Consider the following 22,722-nt stretch of genomic DNA (forward strand, 5'->3'; position numbering starts at 1 on the left):
TGATATAATTTTGAAACGTCCATGATAAATTCCCTGCCATGCAATTAGATGTCACAATGTTGAGGAATTACTATAGAAAACCATATGGCTTTGAAAAGTCCTTGATAATTCCCTGCCATGCAATTAGGTGTCACAATGTTGAGGAATTACATAATGTGGTATGGGTCCTATTAGACAACTGTTTCAACATCTACACATGTACTGCGGGCAACTGAATGATCATTGCTTGAGAAGGTGTCAATATGAAAAGCTTTTAATGTAATATATTTTTATTAAATAATCTTAAAGCACAAGGAACCAAAGAGGATTTTAAACCTAAGGGTCAAGGACTCCCATTTTTGGTAAAAATAGGAGTCTCACCAGCAAATGTTGCAGTCCCCTCCCAGAAAATGTGGAACATTGCAGATCAGAAGAACTACTGGTTGCCATTGAGTTTAATTTCCACATTCATTATACCACTGACTTATAGCTCTTGTTTGCCCATCAGAGTGAGACTGAATTTTGTAAATCCAAATAAAGGTCTTAATGCAAACACTAAGCCAGGCATCATACACTTTCTCACACTTGGCTTCTATTAAATCCAAACCATCAGTTCTAGCAACTTTAGCCTCTTCTGAAACTAAGTATAATCTTCGCCAATTTGCCATTTTACCCCAAAATTACTTATCCAAATTTGCAAACAGCATTTTTTCTAAGTTTCAACATGTCTTGATTTTGAGGTCACATGCACTACTTATTCAGCTACAAAGTTGTTCATTTGATGTACTCTTATAAATAACCACGTGTAGATCTCTGGGTCTTTCTTTCTCAGAATTCAATCATTATAAATATCCGCACATCTTCCCACCACTCAGCAGCCAGTCAAAGTCTTTGAACTTGTTCCCTAGATACTGAGTCATGTTCTTTTGATGTACTTTTGTAATGACAACATGCACATCTGGGGGTCTTTCAGTCACTGAATTCTGTCATTGTAAATATCAGCACAGCTAAAATGATTAACTGACCAATATATTGTCCTACTCTGCAAGTGGCTGAACCAGGACTGGCAAGCCTCTGAATTTGCTGCCCAGCCATTGCATGCATACAGAGTACTCACACATGTGACTTTTCTGGTCCCAGATAAAAAAAAGTGCATCCAAATACACATGATTAAGTGTTTCTGAGACCTCTGGAACCAGCTCAAAATAAGCTGCATCCATGGACCAGGAACCTTTAGTCAAAGGAAATACCTGGTGCTTTATCAGGACCAGTTGTTATGTCATTTAAAGAATCTGTGATAAGAATATTCAAAATGTCAGTATTATTCATTTTCTTTATTATATCAAATGTTGCCATCTTTGATAATTTAATTTTGCTTAAACTTCAATACAGACAGAGAAAGAAAATTTACCATTGTTTTATATCTCATTTTGTCTATCTCACTCATGTTCTTGGGATCTGCACTAGCTTTTATTATACTGACATTTCATGCATAACATTTTTTATTTAAATAATTTTTACAAATAGTTCTAAACTTTTAAAACAGCTGACAGCTATTTTTTCTGCTTAGCTTTATCACAGCGTTCCATCAAGATACAAACTTATTTATAGTTAATAATTTCATGAACAGATGACAAGACCAAAAAAATATGTTTCATATAACAATGGTTTTAAAATTAGGGTAGGTAGGTAGGTTTTTAAAAAACAAATTTAAACATTTAATATATCAAGTTTGATCAGTATCTATAATGTACTATGTGCTTCAAGTACTGAAAAAACCAAGCTCAATTAAATGCACACATCAATTAAAATATTTTATTTTTCAAAAAGTTTTTAAAATTTGTTTTCAAACCCTGGGGCAAAATAGTTCTATGGTTGGCATTGAAAGACAGGAATGGTCAGCAGATCGGAAACATTTTTTTGCCAACAGATTAAACATTTTTAATAAAATTCTTTTCAAACTACCTGAGAAATTAGTTCTTCTGATGATCTGAAAAAACTGAATTTAACTCTTATTAAAATTATCATCATCATTATTCTCATTTTCTAGCTCAGTTGGGAAAACACTGGACTTGTAATCCAAGGATTGTGGGTCTAATAATAATAATAATAATGAGGACTTTGTATAGTGCCTAATCTTTGAAGCTCTAAGCGCTTTACAACATTAGACAACACCTATAAGATAAAAAACATATAATAATATTATTACAAAAACAAACACCATGAAATTAGAAAAAAAAACATTTAAAAAAATTTTTAAAAATTGCTGAGAATATTTCAGGTAGGAAACATTATTAGATCTTTAAGTTTGTTCTTGCAGTCAAAATAAGTGAGTTTTGAGAGGCCTCTTGAATGTGATCACTGTGTCTTTGTGTCTAAGTTCATTGGGCAATTCATTCCACGTTGCTGGGCCTTGGTATGCAAAAAGAACGCTGTCCATATGACTTTGTTTTCATAGTGGGAATAATGAGCATACGATTGTTAGAAGAGGAGCGTAAGTATCTTGCTGGTATGTACACATAGGTGAGATCAGACAGGTATGTTGGACTAGAATCCGACAGTGAAACATAGCACAGAGAACAAATTTTGTGTTTGATTCTGGATTGAATGGATAGCCAGTGTAGGGTATAGAGCAGCGGGGAGGTGTGCTCTGATCGTGGTACTCTAAGTATGATCCAAGCAGCTGTGTTTTGAACTTTCTGAAGTTTCTGGAGCAGATATTGAGATGAACCAGACAGAATTGAGTTACAATAGTCCAGTCTTGAAAGTACTAATGAACACACAAGTATTTTAGTGGCATCAACTGAAAGATATCTGTGAATTGAGCTGATGCATCTCAGCTCAAGATATGCAGCCTTGCATATGTTCATGACATGTTGGTGCAATGTAAGAGTACTGTCCATGGTTTCATACGGATTGTGTGAATTTAATATTGGTGTTGCTGATATTTATTGTTTGAGGTAAAGGCTGTGAATGAGAAAGTCTTTGTGTTGTGATCAGAATGGCCTCAGTTTTATCATCATTCATCTGCAGCTTGTTACATGTCATCCATGATTTCACATCAGAAATGCACCTCTCTACACCTTGGATGGTAGCATCAACTTCAGCTGGGTGGCTAGATTTGTATATTTGGGTGTCATCAGCGTACAATTGGTGAGACACTGGATGATGATCTATGACACTTGAGAGTGAGTGAGTTTACAGAACGAAGAGAACAGGTCCAAGAACAGACCCCTGTGGAACACCACAACATAGATCAACTGGGCTGGAGTGTATTCGATTTGCAGATACAATTTGTGTCCTGTTCACCAAGTAGGACTTGAACCACAGTAAGGCTGAATCATGAATGCCAAATACATGCTGGAGACGGTGAAGTAATATATCATGGTCTATTGTGTCAAATGCTGCAGACAAATCAAGGAGGTTGACAACTGTAATCTTTCTGCTATCCAATGCAGAGAGAATGTCATTAACTACTTTTAGAAGAGTAGTTTCAGTACTGTGGCAAGAGCGATATGCAGATTGTACATTGCTTAAAAGACTGTTTGAATTTAGATGAGAAACTGGGCGGTAGTTCTTTACATCGTTATGGTCTAGTGTTGGTTTCTTCAGCAGAGGCTTTACAATGGCAGTTTTGAAAAATGATGGGAATTCCCTGGATGAGAGAGAGGTATTAATAACATCAGTTAGTGAAGGCAATACTGGATATAAGCACTCAAGCAGCAGTGATGTTGGAATTGGATCATGTTCACATGACTTTGGTACACTCTTCATCAGGATTGTACGTACAAAATCCATAGAGACAGGTTCAAATGCTGCTAATGGTTGCCGCTCAAATTCTGCATCCCAACTGTATGGTGACGATGAGTCAATTGAAATTGTGGTATCAAGCTTATCTCTAATGGTTTGTACTTTGTCACGGAAGAAATTTGCAAACATGTCCAGAAGGTCGACTGGAGAGAAGGTAGTTGGAAGTGGTGTAGATTTGTTCCTTGACATTAGCTTGTTAGTAATCTTGAAGAGCTCTTTGCAGCTAGAACTTTCCATGATCTTAGTATAGTGGGCTGATTTCGCTGCATAGACTATATTTGTGACATTCTTCTTAGAGTTACATCTGTCTACCTTTCTATAATACCACCCACTTTAGTGTATCATACATGACCATGATGCTACAGAGCTTGGCAGTAGGCTACTACCTCCTGCCACTTAAACTTGTCATTAGCGATTAATGTGTTAACAAAAAAAAAATAAAAGAATAAAATTAAAATAAATTGTAACAAACTTTAAAATACAGTGGTTAAAGAAATCTAGTGAGGTTATTAAAGATCAAAAATTTAGGTAATAGAAAATTTTAACCAATTTTCGTAATACCATAACATAGGATGCTGGTATATAGCCCTCATCTCCATCTTCAGGGCTATAAACTTTGACCCAGTGGCTGTTGCTAGGATGTTGACAGATAAAATGGACATGGTCCTTCTGTTTAACACTTAGTTCCTCGTTTCCTAAAGGACTATTTGGGTTGGCTGCATACTTGTACTTTACCAGAAGCTTCTGACCTTCTTTCAAGGGTACATCAGGTGTTCCTGCAAGGATAAGACATGTACGAATCTGCTACTTTGATATAGTAAACTAAAAAATAAAAAATTCAAAGGGAAAGATGCTGAGTAAATGACAAGAAGGCCTGTATGTGGAGCTCAAGATCAGCTTAGCATTGATATTAATCTTTAACCAAATCCTAACCAAATGATTTACAGGAAGCATTACAGCCAAGTCTGGCAGAAAAACAAAATGTCTTATACTGTTTTAACAAACAATTAATGGTGTTAAAGCTGCATGTTGTCGTAAATTACAGACATTGTTGCTTTAATGTCTACCCACCATGGGCCTTAAGGTTTATATCCACACTTTGGCCATTACACCATTTATTTTAGTCACATGATTTCAAGTAGACACAGTAGAACCTATGTGCTGTATATAATTCCAACTTAAAGGAGTACCAAGATTACATATAGGTAAAAACATTTTGATTAACTGCCACAAACACAAACAAGTTGTTTTTGTTACTTTGTAAAACTTTATTCAAAACTGATTAAGAGCATAACATTTATTTTGATGTGATGTGATTTGGATTTTTAACGTAGCTTTAACAATTTTTCAGTCTTTTCGCTATGACGTCCCACCCAGTCACATTATCCTGACACCAGGCCAACCAGTCATAACACTAACCTCTTAATGCCGAGTGCCAAGTGAGGCAGCTGTTAGTACCATTTTTTTTTAAACAACTCCTATAAATATCCAGATAAGCATATGTACAAATGTCTTTAGACAGTAGTAGTTTATGCGTTAAAACCAGTGATCACTGATATTATGAGTGAGTAATTTCAACATTAGTACTACATGTACATACAAAAGGGGTAAATTAAAAAGCTGAATGTGAACATGGGTCTTATGTTACGTGTTTAGGGTCGAATAAACAGTAACACAAGAAAGATTGAAAACAACAAGCTTTGAAAAATGCAATAATTGATTGCCCTGGAAAATTCTTTAAAACTTAAAAAATATGAACTTATGGTTTTAAAAATCAAATCCAAAAATAATCCACAAATAAAATTGTTGAAATCCTAATAACAAAATGTTTTAATGATTTCAAGTTTGAGTCCCGACAAAGAATCCAAGATGGAAGACAATGACGTATGCTGTGATCTGTTGTGTTGAAGTCTAGAGTTCCTTGTAGAAACAAGAAATATCACTCCGGTTTTGAAAATCTGAATAAATTTTTTATAAGAGCTGTCTTTGTTCAAGAATTTCACATGAGCACACATATTTTCCAAGAAAAAAGAATTAATCATTTTTTAATCCATGTAATTTGAAATAACTCCAAACAGCACAACATACAACTTACAGTGTAAGAGCACCAACTACTACTGAGAATCTCTCCAAAACAAAGGTTATATCGTATTCTAAGATGCAAAAGGGGGTCACATGATTATGTTCCAGAACCTTGTTGAAATTATGTACTTATTAAAGATCACGTACACCTAGTGTGGCCCTGACAAAAACCAATCATTTTTCTATAAGAAATAAAAAAAAAAAACAATAGTTTACATCTTAAATACATAGTCCCATCATGACCTCGACAACAACCAATCATTTTAAAATAAAAATAGAACTTGTTTACATGGTTGCTACTAATTCTGAATCTAGATCAACACCTGGTGTTTACAAAACGAACAATCAAGGTCAAACTATTTTTTCAAAAAGGTATCATCTCTAGTGAATAAATTTATATTACAATACATGAATACTTTTTCTAATATCTAGAAAACAAATTGCCTCAACCCTATCCTATAAAAAAAACTTCTGAATCCAACATATTTACACCTTGAGTTAGACTGACCAAGTACGGTTGAGTATAAGTGACTTATGAAATGTATACACATCCAGTACTCAAATTACCTAATCACCCAATGCCAAGGACCCTCTAATTTCAGATCACGCCCTACTTGTATTAAAATTAACCACTTCTGTATCTATCAAAATCTTCTATCACTTGTATGTACCAAAATCTTCTATTACTTGTATATATCACAATCTCATATTACTTATATGTATTTAATTCTTCTATTATTTTTGTATGTTTCACAATATTCTATTACTTTTATGTATCACAATCTGCTATTACTTGTATTATCTTCTATTACTTGTATATATCACAATCTTCTATTAATTGTATATATCAAAAATGTCTACTTGTATATATCAAAATCTTCTATTACATGTACTTGTATATATCACAATCTTCTATTACTTGTATGTACCAAAATAGTCTACTTGTATGTATCACAATCTTCTATTACTAAATGTTTCACAATTTTCTATTACTTTCATGTATCACAACCTTCAATCACTTGTATGTATTTTAATCTTCTATTATTTTGTATGTTTCACAATATTCTATTACTTGTATTTATCAAAATCTTCTATTACTTGTATCACAATCTTCCATTACTTGTATGTTTCACAATCTTCTATTACTAGTATATATCACTATCTTCCATTACTTGTATGTTTCACAATATTCTATTACTAAATCTTTCACAAATTTTTATTACTTATATGCATCAATATCTTCTATGACTTTGATATATCACAATCTTCTACTACCTGTATGAGTATCCAAAAATCTTCTATTATTTGTATGTTTCACAATATTCTATTACTAAATGTTTCACAATCTTCTGCTACTTGTATCTACCAAAATCTTCTATTACTTGTATGTATCACAATCTTCTATTACTAAATGTTTCACAATCTTCTGTTGTACATATCACAATCTCCTATCACTGGTATGTATTTGAATCTTCTATTATTTTGTATGTTTCACAATATTCTATTACTAAATGTTTCACAATCATCTATTATATGCTCATTTTGTTACCCCATTAACTTTACATTGTCAGAATCGTTCAGTATTTTATTATACTGAACTAGCATGCACTTCATATTGCACTCATAAAGGAACTACTTTCTATTGTAAACAAACAATGGATGCAGACGCCAGCACTTTTGATTTGTAAACCAATCATTTACACTCGCATAGTAGGCGTTTTACATTTTAGTTGATTAAATTTGTTTCTGAATGAACTAAAGCAGATGTTTCGTGGAGTGCCACATGCCAGCTGCTTTGCTGCATTCTGTGTTTACTTTTTTGAAACAATGTTTCAGATTTAGGCAGGCGATAGACGCCAGATTTCATAAAATTGCTGGGTACCTACAAACAACGTGCAAGTGACAAGGCATAAACTGTTTTCTTTAACTGGTATTAAGAATGGCATAAAATATACTTACAGTTTTACATCCTAAATTTCCTCAAAATGTACATTCTTAGTTCTGCAAATCAGAATTACATAAGCCATGTCATGGGTTCTCAAGCTTGATTAAAATTTCGAAACTGTACTGATTCCAAGTGCAATTACATCCTCCTTACTGCACTCAAAATCAAATAAACAGTATATTCCATAGCATCTTTTTGATAACTGCAACTGAAAGACTTCATATTTTCCCCACATTATGATTTCAAACATTCAATGGCAGAACAGAAACACACTTGCAGATGTCAACATGCTACTCAATCACCAGTGAAATCTGATGTACTTCATATAGAATTAAAACAGATAAATCCAGTCCATAATCACAAAATTTCATAGAAACAACAAAAATACCAAAATCTATTCATTCCAAATCAAAAATGAAAAGCTGTTGCAATGTGCATTCATTCACAAAATTACTCCAAATGTCAATTTTCAGAAGACCAAAGCGTCATTTTCTTTCAAACGTTGTGTCTAGCATTTATCTGGGCGGAGTTATGTATGTATTAATGTTGTTATTGTGTAATAATGAATCTGCACTTGTGTCTTTAGTTTGGAATACGGCGTACATTCCTTTACATTGTTTCTTGTAGTGTATTTTGTTTATATAATTAAGCCTTGGGTAGAATAAGAAAATGAGCATATAATAAAAAGGTTACTGCATTTGTATGGGAAAATATGAACTCATTTTGTTGGATGGATGTACTGCACTCCCAAGGTCATGCAGTATTCCCATCCAAAAAACTTGTTCATATTTTCCCATACAAATGCAGTAACCTATAATTAGTTGTATGTTTCACAATCTTCTATCACTTGTATGTAATGTAATCTTCTATTATTTTGTATGTTTCAGAATATTCTATTAATAAATGTTTCACAATCTTCTATTAGTGCTATATATCACAATCTTCTATTACTTGTATATATCAAAATCTCTATTAATTGTATGTAACACAATCTTCTATTACTTGAAACAGTTTCATTTATGTACTGACCCCTTATTTCACATGATACACTTTTATTCTGTCATTTCCATATTGTAGTCCAGTTGAAGTTTAGTCTAAAATTTTCTCATATAGACATGATAACATTAATATTTACAAGCAAATTTTGTCTAACAGGTAATACAAATTTATGATTTTATATTTCAATCACATTTTATTGTAATATTTGTCATTACCTAGCCACAAGCTGCCTGTGAGTAAGCTATATGCCAAGGTTGCTGAATCTAAAAAAAATTCAGCTTGGGAAAGATTCATAAGCATGTTGAAAAATAAAAGGCACTCATTATTAGCAACATCAATGTCTTTCAAAGCATGACTGATTCCTGAACTTCTGAGAACCTACAAGTTGTAATTATCATCTATTTTTTACTTCATTACTTATTGCTGGGCAAATAATTAAATGGATAAAAGAAATAGTTTCTTAGATCATTTTCAAAAGCTGTCATGTCCAAGTTGATTTCAGGATGAATGTGATTAATTGTTAAATAATGGATTAAAATAAGTGTTTTCAAATAATTCATTTGTGAATGTAAAAAATCACTTTGAGCAGTCAAGATTTCATTAAAGTTGATGCTAGCATATCTATGTAAATACAGGAAACTTTAAATATTACAGCATTATTCAAGTAAACAGTTCTGTTCATTATATTTAGTTTTTCAATTCAAAGTCTTTTGCTAAAACATCTCAAGGGCCTGCAGTGGCTCAGTGGTTAGCCTGTTTAACTTGTTACTGAATGGATCCAGGTTTGAATCCTACTATGAAATCAGAAACGGTTGACTACCGTGGTGTGTCCTTCGACAAGGGCACTTTACTCCAACTGCTTTGGCATTTAATGATATAAAAATATTGCTATGCCATAAAACAAAAATCAAACTCTCTCTTATAAATCTAGCTATTTCCAAAACCCTTATTTATATATCCATTTACCTACAGACATATATTAGGTGCCTTTGCTCTTCTAATTATATATATATTCTAACCCTTCCTATTGTTTTCTCATCTACATATTAATTACAACTTCTCTACAACGCAAAATGGAAATTTAAGAGAAAATTACATTATTGTGAATTAAATCCCATGTGATCCTAAATATCCTATCACAAGTCTAAAAGTATAGAATGTTCAGAATTAATTCAATAGTCTTCAATGTTCTGATGTACCACAAGGATGCAGTTCATAATGTCTTTGAATAAGTTTACAATTCCAAAATAAAATGTTAATCCAAAGTCAATGAGCACTTAGTAATTCCAATGAATAATATAAATAAATAATTCCTCTCGAATTATATATAAATGCAACTGTAAACTTTTATAACAAATGGATCCACATATTGCTCTTAAAAACAGGAATGAATTATTTATCATGTACCTGCTGACATATTTTCACCAGATGTATAATGTAAAAGAATGTGAAGATTTTCAACAGAAAAACCTAGCCTAACTGTAATCAAGACTGACCTCAAAAACCTTCCTACATAAAGATGTTGTTTACAAATGGCCATTATCTTAAAGTACAATCTATAATCACGGACAAAAGTTACAAACACAATACATTTATACATATGATATCTATCTGCATGTGCTATTTACAAAACTCTTATTTATACATCCATTTATTTATCTACATATATGTACATGTCTATCTTTGCCCTTCTAATTAAATATGCATTCTAGCCCTACCTTTTGTTTTCTCATCTATATATCTATATACATGTACTATTTTACATGTATCTTTTGATAATTTTAACTATCAGCACATAGTCTTAAGATGCAAACATGGTAAATAGAAAACATTTTTATTCATAAAATAAATATAATGGAACTTCCAGGAAATATCCCTAAATTATATTTTACCTAATTTTTCAACTTTTGTTGTGGTATTCTTCCAAGGGCAATTTAAATTTTAATTACATGGGGCAAGCTGTTTTTAATCAAATTTGTAAAGGTCAGCAACCGGTAAATTACTGAGTGTAAATCTGATAATAATATAAATAATAATAATAACAATGTAGCTTTAAATATTTTTCAGTCATATCGCTACGATGTCCGCAGTGTGACAGTTTATAGTGATGTCTAGCACTGAGGCATTATGTCACAGACATGTAGCATGATGTCCCACCCAGTCACATTATCCTGAAATCAGGCTGACCAGTCCTAACATTAACCTCTTAATGCAGAGCACCAAGCGAGGCAGCTGTTAGTCCCATTTTTGTAAGTCTTTGATATGACTCGGCAGGGGATCGAACACATGACCTACCGCATCCGAAGTACACTCTCTAACCACTAGGCCACTGGAGTGGTCCATAATAATAGGAGTAACTCAGTAATTTTAAAATGTTCTCTCCTGAAGCACTCAGGATGAATAAACTATTGTACAATATGATAATAAAGCATGCTTACATACATTAAATGCAAAAGCAAACAGCAAAAATGATAGACATTAACAGAATTATTGGAGAGCATATATTTCAATATTTGCAATTAAAACTGTCTTTCAAGATAATGATTATACAAGTTTCATTTGAACAAATTTATATTTGTTTCTGGTCAAACAGTCTGTGGAGTTAATTCCAAAGAATAGCACCAAAGTAAATAATTTCAGAGCAATGCAGAGGACCCTAGACCAACAAAAAACAGTTTTTGACCACTGTATTCCAACATTGTGTATCCTCAGTAGTTAATCCTCGATCCGCATTTTTCTCAGATTATTAATCCTTAAGATCTACAATTTTTATAGGTTGTAAAAATATATCCTTTGTTGTCAAGAAAATAAAACAGAAGAAACCTTATCCTTATATTCAGTATGAGAAAATACAGCAAACACTGAAATGACACCAGATTATAATAATTAATGTCAATAAGATCTATTATCTAAAAACATATTGCTATGCCAGGAAAATAATGATCTACAGCACAATGATAGAATCCCTCTTTTCTCACTGTAATCATTAGTTTTCCCGTTTGTACCCCCAGTCAATGAACACACTACTAAGTTTTCCCATCTGGACCCCCAATATTTGATCAGTGAATGTCAGGAATCTGTGTCAAAGGCTTACAAAAAGGTCAACCCCAGTAGCATTTTACAAGTAGATGTGCAAACTAATTTAAGTTACATTTCTTGAATAAATAAACACTCACCATGCACGCTTAAGTGTAATATAAACAAAATGATGACCCAACTTTAGAAGCTTACAGTAAAAGATCACAGACAAATGGTTCAAACTCGAAACATTGACTCTAAAATTAAAAATATCTGAACCAAAAAAATATTGACCAGACCTTGCAGATTTATGATAACTATTGTATAAAAAAACAACTCAATTACAATATTTTATCATTATGGTACTTCCCAAGCAGTCTGCATTATATAAGACTTTCTCTTACCATAAGCGTTGTTTTCTAGCAAGGCTTTAGGTCGTCTAAGCGGTATGTCCCAGTTATGAAGACCAAACACCCCCCTCTTACAGGCATGAAACTGACCAGGGGGCATGATAGTGACCCGATACACACAGCTGCAAAAAAAAAAAAAAGGTTATGAAATTAAAGGTCAGAAAACAAACAAAAAACTAGCACAACTAATATATCTGTAGTGGACTTCACTGTCAAAAGATATCCTTGTTGTTTTGGGTTTCAAAACATTTTCAGCACATGATAGTCTATACATGGCAGCCAGTATATCTGGTGGAGGATGAATGGAAAAAAAACAGGGAAGAACCATATTTCCACAGGAAGCTACTGGCAAGCTTTCTCACATACCCATGCTCACCAAGCCCGAAACTTGAACCAATGCTGAAAAAGGTGAGACGTCAGTGATCCCTAAAGAATAACACCTTAAACCACTTGGTCACCCAGGACCCCCATCAAAAGATATAGTTTTATTTAAAAAAGCAGAGACCATGCAGAATGTTACACATTTTGGAGACCAAAATAGTACTTGTTGTTAAAAGTAGTATCACATAAGCCAGCATCATTCTAAGCCATGCATCAACAGTAAGAAGCTAATTTTAAAAATAAATGGACCATGCTAATTTTAATAGTGTAATCAATTTTCTAAAACATTCAGCACTTGTGATTAATTGGTTTAGTTTAAAAAAAATCCATCTATTATGGTTCTTTGAAGAATTTTATTTTTTCATAAGTATCCTTTTGAGTCTAAGGTATCTGGTTGGTTTATTTATGCTTTTTCTGCTAGTTCTTTATGATTTGATCAAATAGAAGCATGGAATATTGCATGTAATTTTTAAACCTTTGAAAACAAGTATAACTGTTTTCCAATCTATGATGGTTTCAGGTCTTCCTTGAAATTTTATTAAATAATGAGTGATATTTAATGTTGAGCTATTATAACTGGATGAAACAAATCAGCTGCCCGCCTTCAGATTTTTTCAAGTTCATCCTGTAATACTTGCGAGTGCAGGTAACATATTGTGTAAGCATATTCTGAAATAAACCCATGATAGCAAATTCTTTTACATTTTATTGGCAAAATGTTATTGTAGGTCTTAATTAAGTCTAATGTACAATTTGTGCACACTACTTGGATGTGAAGGTTCCATCCTAAAACACTAGTAATTACTATGCCTACATATTTTATTTCATTTAGATTTTCTAAGTAAGTTCTTTTGAATGGAATATGACATACTAATTGTTTCTTCTCATTTGCATTCCATTGCATTCTTTTACCCACCAGCCTATCATGGGTTTTGCAGAGGGCTAGTTAACATTGACTAACACAGGCCCAGTTCAATTTTCCTGTCATTATTAAATTGTATTGGATGGCTCAGTTGATTTTCTACAGGCCATGTTGATATCCATGAGAATTGCCTTAGTTAAATAAAGTTAAAATCTGTGTTAATTAAACCCTTGTGGTATTAATGTCATTTTGTATAATTTTACTATCCTGCACGGTTTGAATCAGCTTTGTATTCATAGACATCTGCATAAAGGCAAATTTCTGAAACAATTCCCATTATGACATCATGCCTTGGGTACCCCAGTGACTATTTTACACCATATCTAGTGACACGTTTTTATTTTGAAGAAAAAACAAAAGTCTATTAGCAGCATTTGAACTTGTCTCTATGGATTTTGTACGTACAATCCTGATGAAGAGTGCACCAAAACCATGTGAACTTGATCCAATTCCAACTGCTGCCTGAGTGCTTAGATCCAGTATTGCCTTCACTAACTGATATTATTAATATCTTTCTCTCATCCGGGGAATTTCCATCATTTTTCAAAACTGACACTGTAAGGCCTCTGCTGAAGAAACCAACACTAGACCATAATGATTTAAAGAACTAACGCCCAGTTTCTAATCTCCCATTCATATAAAAAAGTCTTAGAAAAGGTTGTTCTATCCCAGCTTGTGTCTCATCTGAATTCAAACAGTCTTTTTAGCAATGTACAATCTGCATATCGACCTTGCAACAGTACTGAAATTGCTCTTCTAAAAGTAGTTAATGACATTCTCTCTGCATTGGATAGCGGAAATATTACAGTCCTCACCCTCCTTGATTTGTCTGCAGCATTTGACACAATAGACCATGATATATTACTTCACCGTCTCCAGCATGTATTTGGCATTCATGATTCAGCCTTACTGTGGTTCAAGTCCTACTTGGTGAACAGGACACAAATTGTATCTGCAAATCGAATACACTCCAGCCCAGTTGATCTATGTTGTGGTGTTCCACAGGGATCTGTTCTTGGACCTGTTCTCTTCATTCAATACACTCAGTGGCTCTCAAGTGTCATAGATCACCAATTGTATGCTGATGACACCCAAATATACAAATCTAGCCACCCAGCTGAAGTTGATGCTACCATCCAAGGTGTAGAGAGGTGCATTTCTGATGTGAAATCATGGATGACATGTAACAAGCTGCAGATGAATGATGATAAAATTGAGGCCATTCTGATCACAACACAAAGACTTTCTCATTCACATCCTTTACCTCAAACAATAAATATCAGCAACACCAACATTAAATTCACACAATCCGTATGAAACCATGGACAGTACTCTTACATTGCACCAACATGTCATGAACATATGCAAGGCTGCATATCTTGAGCTGAGATGCATCAGCTCAATTCGCAAATATCTTTCAGATGATGCCACTAAAACACTTGTGTGTTCATTAGTACTTTCAAGACTGGACTATTGTAACTCAATTCTGTCTGGTTCATCTCAATATCTGCTCCAGAAACTTCAACAAGTTCAAAACACAGCTGCTCAGATCATACTAAGAGTATCACAATCAGAGCATACCTCCACGCTGCTCTGTACCCTACACTGGCTATCCATCTGAGCCAGAATCAAACACAAAATTTGTTCTCTGTGCTACGTTTCACTGACGGACTCTAGTCCAACATACCTATCCGACCTCACCTATGTGTACACACCAGGAAGATACTTACACTCCTCTTCTGACAATCGTATACTCGTTATTCCCACTATGAAAACAAAGTCATATGGACAGTGTTCTTTTGCATACCAGGGCCCAGCAACATGGAATGAATTGCCCACTAAACTCAGACACCAAGACACAGTGATCTCATTCAGGAGTGCTCTCAATTCTCACTTACTTCGACTGCAAGAACAAACTTAAAGACTTAATAATGTTTCCTACCTTAAATATTCTCAGCAGTTTTTTTTTATGTTTCTAATTTCATGGTGTTTGTTTTTGTAATCATATCATTATATATTTTTTTTATCTTGTAGATGTTGTCTAATGTTGTAAAGTGCTTAGAGCTTCTAAAGATTAGGCGCTATACAAAGTCCTCATTATTATTATTATTATTATCCAGTTTTGTAATAAACTAATTTACTCTCCATGTGGAACAGTGTCAAAAGCTTTTAAAAAATCTGGCATAAAATTTGGCCACCATTATAAAAATGTTAAACCCAATCATCAATAACAGAACACAGTTGTGTTTCAAAACTGTTTAATTTTCATAAGGTATCTTGTTTATCAGATAGGATAGGAATGTTTTACTGCGATATGTTGACTAATATTGTTGAAGCAGACAACAGTTATTTTAAATTTTCAAACATTTTACAGAGTAAACTAGACAGTATTTACTATCACTAAACCATATTCATTGATCAGTAGGCATAAACATATATTTGCCAGAAACCAGTCCTTTTATGTTTTAAGTCTGTTTAATGATTGCTGAAAAAGTGTGTAAGTTTTGGTGCTACTTCTGAAGCCAGCTCTTTAAGTATTTGGGGGCACATTCTTTCAGGATCACAAGCTCTTCAAGTGTATATTTAATTTATATAATGTGCCTGACCTTTGTCTGCAAATGAGGGATGAGTTTGGGCCTACCTGACTATTGGCCTGACTGAGGGTTTTGTCTACCTAATTTGATGGCAGCTTTTATGGTATGTTTTTGTGGGGTGTTTTTTTTTTTTGTCGCCCCAGACAACATAAATATCATAGTAGACTCTTACATTATAAGACTAAGGTCGCCCCAAACAACATAAATATCATAGTAGACTCTTACATTGTAGGACTAAGGTCGCCCCAAACATCATAACTATCATAGCAGACTCTTACATTGTAGGACTTCGACCAGCAAGTTGTTCTCCACCTTTTTTTTTTTTTTTTTTGTTATCGGGGTGTACGTATTAGATTATTTTCCTAAAACTTTATAATAAATGCATTTGAATAGGCATGCCTTTCGTTACCGCTATGATAGAAAAACAAATTGTTCTCCGCCTCTCGTTTGTTTCCTTATTTATCTGACATAACCGGTTGTTGGGGTAGTAATTTTGCAAAGAAAATAACCAACAAAACTGTACTGATGCCGTGATGGACTAAATGTAAGAAACTATATTAATTTATTAAAGAAAAGTCATATCACGGACACAGAGGCTCGTATCGTTGCTTACAATTTACCTGTCATACTAGTCCTACATGTAAGACATAGCACATGTTGATTTTGTTTAGGTGCATAAAACATAAATATCAGCGTCAGGTCTTACATGTAGGACTACTGAACCTGTCATACATGCACTATCGCAACGATAAGAGCCCCTGTATCACAGATAGAAAACAAGGTCGATTCTCCGGAAAACCTACAAATCTTTTTTTAAACATATTTCTAAACTTAAACGTTGAACTTCTGACTTCTACTGAAAAAAGTACCTAAATCTTGCGAATGTTCTTTAATTTTGAAACCTTCTACTTGATGATGTTTGTATTCCCGCCCGTGCTCCGGTACTTCAGAAGAGCAACGTAGTTCTGTACTTTGCGTAAATGTACACTTGTATGGTGGGGAGAATGCAGAAGATATCCGTAAAATATCCGAATGTGATGCCTAATTAGCTCCCTTACCAACAAGACTAGAGGAGTTAGTCTCCTAAAACTATTATCTGTGGCCAAAAATAATTTCTTGTATCAGTAATTATATATCAAAAAAAATTATAAAAAAATGATAATACATAAATAGAATTAGGTGCAGTTGCAATGAAAAGAACAGTCTTAAAATAGAATATGATCAGAAAAATATTAAATAATAAAGTGAGGGAAAAAAAGAACAGAAATTAAGAATCTACAAAAAGGGAGTTTGTCTAATAAATATATTTCACTTGATTTCTTGTCTTTTTCACTGTCATTAAACAATTATGAAACGTAGTTTAATGTTTTTATTTATTTCTTCATTTTTGTTTAAAATTTTGTTTTTAAACATGAAGAAAATCAAGTATTAAAAAAAGTTGTTGACATGTTTAAATCTATATTTTGGCCAAACATTGGACTAATAATAATAATAATAATAATAATAATAATAATAATAATAATGATAATAATAATAATAATAAAGAAGTAAATATCTTTAAAATATAAATACATCTTTAACCCTTTACGCAAAACAGTTTTTATTTTGATCTAAACGGTGATTATATCAATCTGCTGTTAAAAGAGAAACAAGGGATAAAATAATCTTACAGATGACAGATATTTGCTGGGGTGCACCTTTTTTTAACATCTGACTTAATTTCAACAAATAAAGATAAAAATATAAAGATCTTTTATTATTTAATTATATCAAAATATATTTTCTTGACACCACATTTTCCATATTTATAACCAGTTTCAAACAATTTCAGAATATGAAGTCAATTTCTTAACAGAAAAAATATTAAAACAAATTGGAATGTCTAACCTGCACTTTTAAAATAAAACTGTCAGACTGTAAAACTGCTTGATTGCCCATATCACCTAAAGGTGTTGCTGATGTTGTTTTTGTGTTTAATGCATTTTGTCAGTACATGAGCGGCCAGTATAACTGGTGGAGGACGAACCCTGAAGAACTTCAGTAAGAGCCACCACCAATCCTCGGGAAGCTACTGGCAAGCTTTCTTGAACACCAACACTGGCTGAGCCTGAGACTGAGACTCGAAGACACTCAGACAGAGGTGATATGAATGGTAAAGATGAGCACCAGCCACCTGGTGTTGTCAATGGACAGCAATAAAAACAGCCGACTTACAAAATTACTCACTGTGATATACTTGAAGACATAATGTAGATAGAGCACATTCCTAATTAAAATTGATTATCTTATTAAGCATGCATGCTAGCTATTATCTTTCTATTCCTTTCTCCAATAAGCTAACTTGGGTTCATATGTGTAATAAACCGGTCAATGTATCTGACATTGCTGACATGCAGCTTTCGCCATGGCTATAGGTACTTATAGGTCAAGCCGATCCTTTTGGAAAGAAAAATCTTTGAGATAAATTCTGGTAACAATGAATTCTGACCTCATCCTACAGCATGGATAATGTCAATTAGGGAAAAGCTTCCCTTTAATGAAATACTTGTGTTGACTGCCCTAATGTTCTGAGCTGATACGTATAGCAAATTCACTGATCGGGGATTATTTTCTCATATGCAGAACAAATAACACATTTTATTCTGGATGAAAGTGCCTGTGCTGAGTTGTCATTCCCTCTTTGAGGGGTAAGAACAGGCGGGATTTCCTTAGGTCTTTCTTTGTAGTTGTTGTTGTAGGGTTTAATGCCATTTTTCAGCACACGAAAGGTTATACATGGTGGCCAGTATTAATGGTATAGGAAGATCCCGGGAGAACCACCGACCCACGAGAAGTTACTGGCAAGCTTTCTCACATTAGCCGGATCCGAGACTCGAACTCACGCAGCAGAGGTGAGTTGGCAGTGATCCGTAATGGAGAGCACTTAGACCACTTGGCCATGTCTTGCTTTGTCCAACATCCTCCCTTTCAAGATGCAGCATGTCAGATATTGTGGCACTGAAGCTTCGACTTGTGATTGGCGCTAAATGGTTCTTCCGAAAGAGACATAATAGAAAGTTACCTCCACTCTCCCTCAATAACTTACACAAGAATAACTATCGAACCCGCTTATAACACGTAGGCAGGTGTGAATCCCAATTTTTTTTTCTATAAAAGACCAAAAGAATTTGTTGAATGTGAAGAAAATCACGATCAAAATTGGAAAAGAAACCCTGGCTTATTGCTTGCTTTATCGTCAAAAACGGTGCTCAACATAGTGAAATTCTCAACTTATAATACGTTCTATATCTGGTTACATTTTCTTTAAGAAAATCTCAGTACACTGTCAATAACGATCTTTGATACATTATTTTGGTCAGTGACAACACTTTAATAAATAGAAATGAAATAAGTTTTGGCAAGTGACATTTGTGTTTTAATCACATATTTTTTATTAGGTTCAGTGGTGGTGTGGTCTGTTTCTGGACCCTGTTGTGCGCAATTTATCAAGAGAGAGACACTAATGTGTCCAGTAGTGAAATGTGTTCACGCTTACGCCATTGTTAAAAATTCTCATTTTCCGCTTATACTCTCAAATAAATGTCAGCATCTCGCTTGAGCGATCCACTTCACCATTAGAGGAGAGAACTGTTTGTTAGTGAGAGTTTATTTATATGACCCAGACGTTCAGGTTGAACAAGTCAGGATTAGGATGGAACACATGCTGTCATGGTTACTATGACAAGAAAATTGTTCATGAGGGCTTTTTTAATACGATCCAGGAATGCTGGTTGAACAAATCTGGATTGGGATGGAGCACCTGTCGTCGTGGTTGCTAGAGTAAATGAGATAATACATCTATTTGCTGGGAATCTTCTGACACTAGACTGATGAGGTCGTAGATCTACAATATATTCACTGAGTTGATCGGTAAGAATGAGGTGACACTGCAAGTCTCTTCCTTTCTGTATCACATTTGGAAACATGGAGGGCGAGGTGTGCGTCCCAGTCATTCCAATCTATGGACAGAGCATCAACTGTACAGGCTTTTGGATCTGGGTGTGGTTAGATATAAGTTGGGAGTTTTGCATCCCCTTATTAGCCAAAATGTCCACAAATGGTCGATTCCAGCAGGCACCTAACCGAGGGACGAAGCAACCATTCTGTTTGTATAAGTTGCTTCCTCTGGAAAAACAAATTCCCCAATACTTGTAGTTGACATGGAATATAATGATTTTGTCAATGGACTTCAGCTTAGAAATTCCCAGAGAAGAATGCAATGATTTGGGGACTTCATTCTCCCTTGCCTTAAACTAGAAAATGTGCATTCCAGCCATTGTCCTCGCCTCCATACAAGATGGTTGTACCGTCCAGGGACCATTGGCAGGTTCTCCCATTTCCAGTATGGGACCTCATATGTATTGTTTGTTCCAAGGATCAATGATGCAGCCGCCATTGGGATAACAGTATCACTGTAATGACCCCAAAATAGGTGACCACAAACAATGATTCTGCTGTTACACTGAGTAAACCCCGTAAGCAAAGCATTCTCGGGCTGAGATGCTGTTCTTTGAAAGCAGTGGAGCCAACACCAAGTGATTTCAATGCATGTTAATGCACGAGATAGACTCTGCTCAGGAAGTATTGTCTGCCTGAAATACAATTCCTGTGAGGTTCAAGCAATCGGCTGCTATGGGCCAGTAATAGCAACTGGACACAAAGCACTAAGTGACCTAAGAGTGGCATGAAAGGTATGCAACCATCATGGTACTATATGGTATGTCTCAACCAACTGGATATCTTTTCCCCTTGAGGGTCAGTGTACAGATGATGGGATGGAATATGTGCAATTAAATCACAAACATTTCCTTCAGGTATATTTTCAAGCTAGTCTGGGTTAAGTATTAACTGTGAGTGATCTATATCTGATAGAAAAGAGAGAAATAGAATGGTCAGAAAACACTGTACATCTATATCCTGTGTGCACTCGGACACCAAACTGGCCACTGATTGCAATGAGTGATCTGTCATTGATACATGAAAGTGCTTTTTGTATAGTAGGCAAACTGAACAAAGACCTTCCATCTTTAAGTTCAAATGGTAAGAATGACTGTGACTGTCACCTGTTTCAATTTGAAACATGGCAGTGCCAAATTTTACAAAATGGTACCATTTTATCTTGCATGAGAGTGCCTTTATTTGTGCTGAGATGGGTTTGGAATATTTTACCCACAAACTGGTTCATACAGCTGATGTTTGAGTTAATATCTAAATAGGTTTGCTTTAATCTCAGTCTCTCTCCATAGTGAGTGAGTGTTATGGCACTATGCTGGTTAGACTGATCCATGAGAGAGCCTGTAAGATACGAATTCTGTAAACTTGACGAAGATCATTTGTCTGGTGACTGACAATGGAAAATCAACTGTGTTATTGACCCATTGTAATCAGAGCCATAAGTCAGTGTCATTATGTCCAGTTCATCAAGTTGAGACATAGTACAGGATATTTTATTCATGTCCTTAAGTGTGAGACAGTAATTGAGCTGTCTTTATTTATTTTGACCCTGCTCAGTGGAAGGCGATAAAGGCATTTGGGTGTTAAGACCAAGTGGTAAACTTCTAAACAGCCTACTGGATGAGCCAAGAAAGTTCATCATAATTTCGCTGCCAGGAAGTGGCTGGAACTGTCACTGACTGTGATAGCTTCGACTGCTTCATGGTTGATAAACCATGTTGTGTGATACCCATTGAAAAGCAAATCATTCCCTGCTGTGACATCATTGTGTACACTAGTGACATCTTCATTCCTCACACTTTTCCACCTTCTCCTTTGGTACCCATAGACTGCAGTCCATGATGTATCGGTAGACTGGCAAACAAAGCAAGCTACACATGTAGAGATGTTGTCAGTCCAGTGTTTCCAATGTTACAAAACTTACACTTGGTCTTGCCCATTGTCTAAATTTGTAAGACAAAATAGAGCAGACAATATGTACAGATGCAGCATGCAGCCTGCTTTATGACCTTGGAGAATGTTATGTACAGATGCAGCCTGCTTTATGACCTTGGAGAATGTTATGTACAGATGCAGCCTGCTTTATGACCTTGGAGAATGTTATGTACAGATGCAGCCTGCTTTATGACCTTGGAGAATGTTATGTGCAGGGCTACATACTATGACAATTATCTCTAAAAGGATGCATGTAGCAGCCAACAAAGATGGAACATTTGAGTGTTGCTATAAATACTAACGAAGTGGATGCTATAGTATCAGTTCTAATAAAGTCACCAGTAGGAAAGATAAACTGCCTATACTGGTAAAATCACTGAAGCATCACTTATATCAACTACTAAGTGGATGCTAAGACTAAACAGTACAAATATTTACCTGCATGTACCCAACTGCAGAGAAAATACACTGCAATAAAATTTAGTTTCTAAAGCAAACAATACCTGCACATTAAAAGTGCATTAAATCACTATTGATACTTTCAAAGTGAATGCTATTGTATCAATTTGTAAGACAATATTACATGTGGGAAAAGCCAAATAATGGCATATACAAATAGATCAGTAAGTATCACATATGAAGTGGTCTCTCAGG

At 34.5% G+C, this 22,722-nt stretch overlaps 1 protein-coding gene across 4 annotated transcripts in view; it reads right to left on the bottom strand.

The window, feature by feature from the left end:
- Positions 1–17,099, bottom strand: part of LOC149781329 (uncharacterized) — a 32,333-nt gene extending 15,234 nt beyond the window's left edge. For 2 of the 4 annotated variants that reach the window (XM_089935425.1, XM_089935428.1), the window contains exons 1-4: positions 17,010–17,099; positions 12,238–12,365; positions 9,031–9,078; positions 4,351–4,565 (exon numbers count right to left, since the gene is read on the bottom strand). In XM_089935425.1, coding sequence (XP_089791551.1) covers positions 4,351–4,565; positions 9,031–9,078; positions 12,238–12,343 — 369 coding nt within the window. In that variant the 5' untranslated portion in view covers positions 12,344–12,365; positions 17,010–17,099. Of the gene's footprint in view, positions 1–4,350; positions 4,566–9,030; positions 9,079–12,237; positions 12,366–16,996 lie in introns of all 4 variants that reach the window. The other 2 variants (XM_089935426.1, XM_089935427.1) reach the window with 2 other exon arrangements.
- Between the last annotated feature and the right edge of the window lie 5,623 nt (positions 17,100–22,722).

The sequence above is a fragment of the Sinohyriopsis cumingii genome, chromosome 15, assembly GCF_028554795.1.
Source record: "Sinohyriopsis cumingii isolate HCF-2022 chromosome 15, ASM2855479v2, whole genome shotgun sequence".
NCBI lineage: Eukaryota > Metazoa > Mollusca > Bivalvia > Unionida > Unionidae > Sinohyriopsis > Sinohyriopsis cumingii.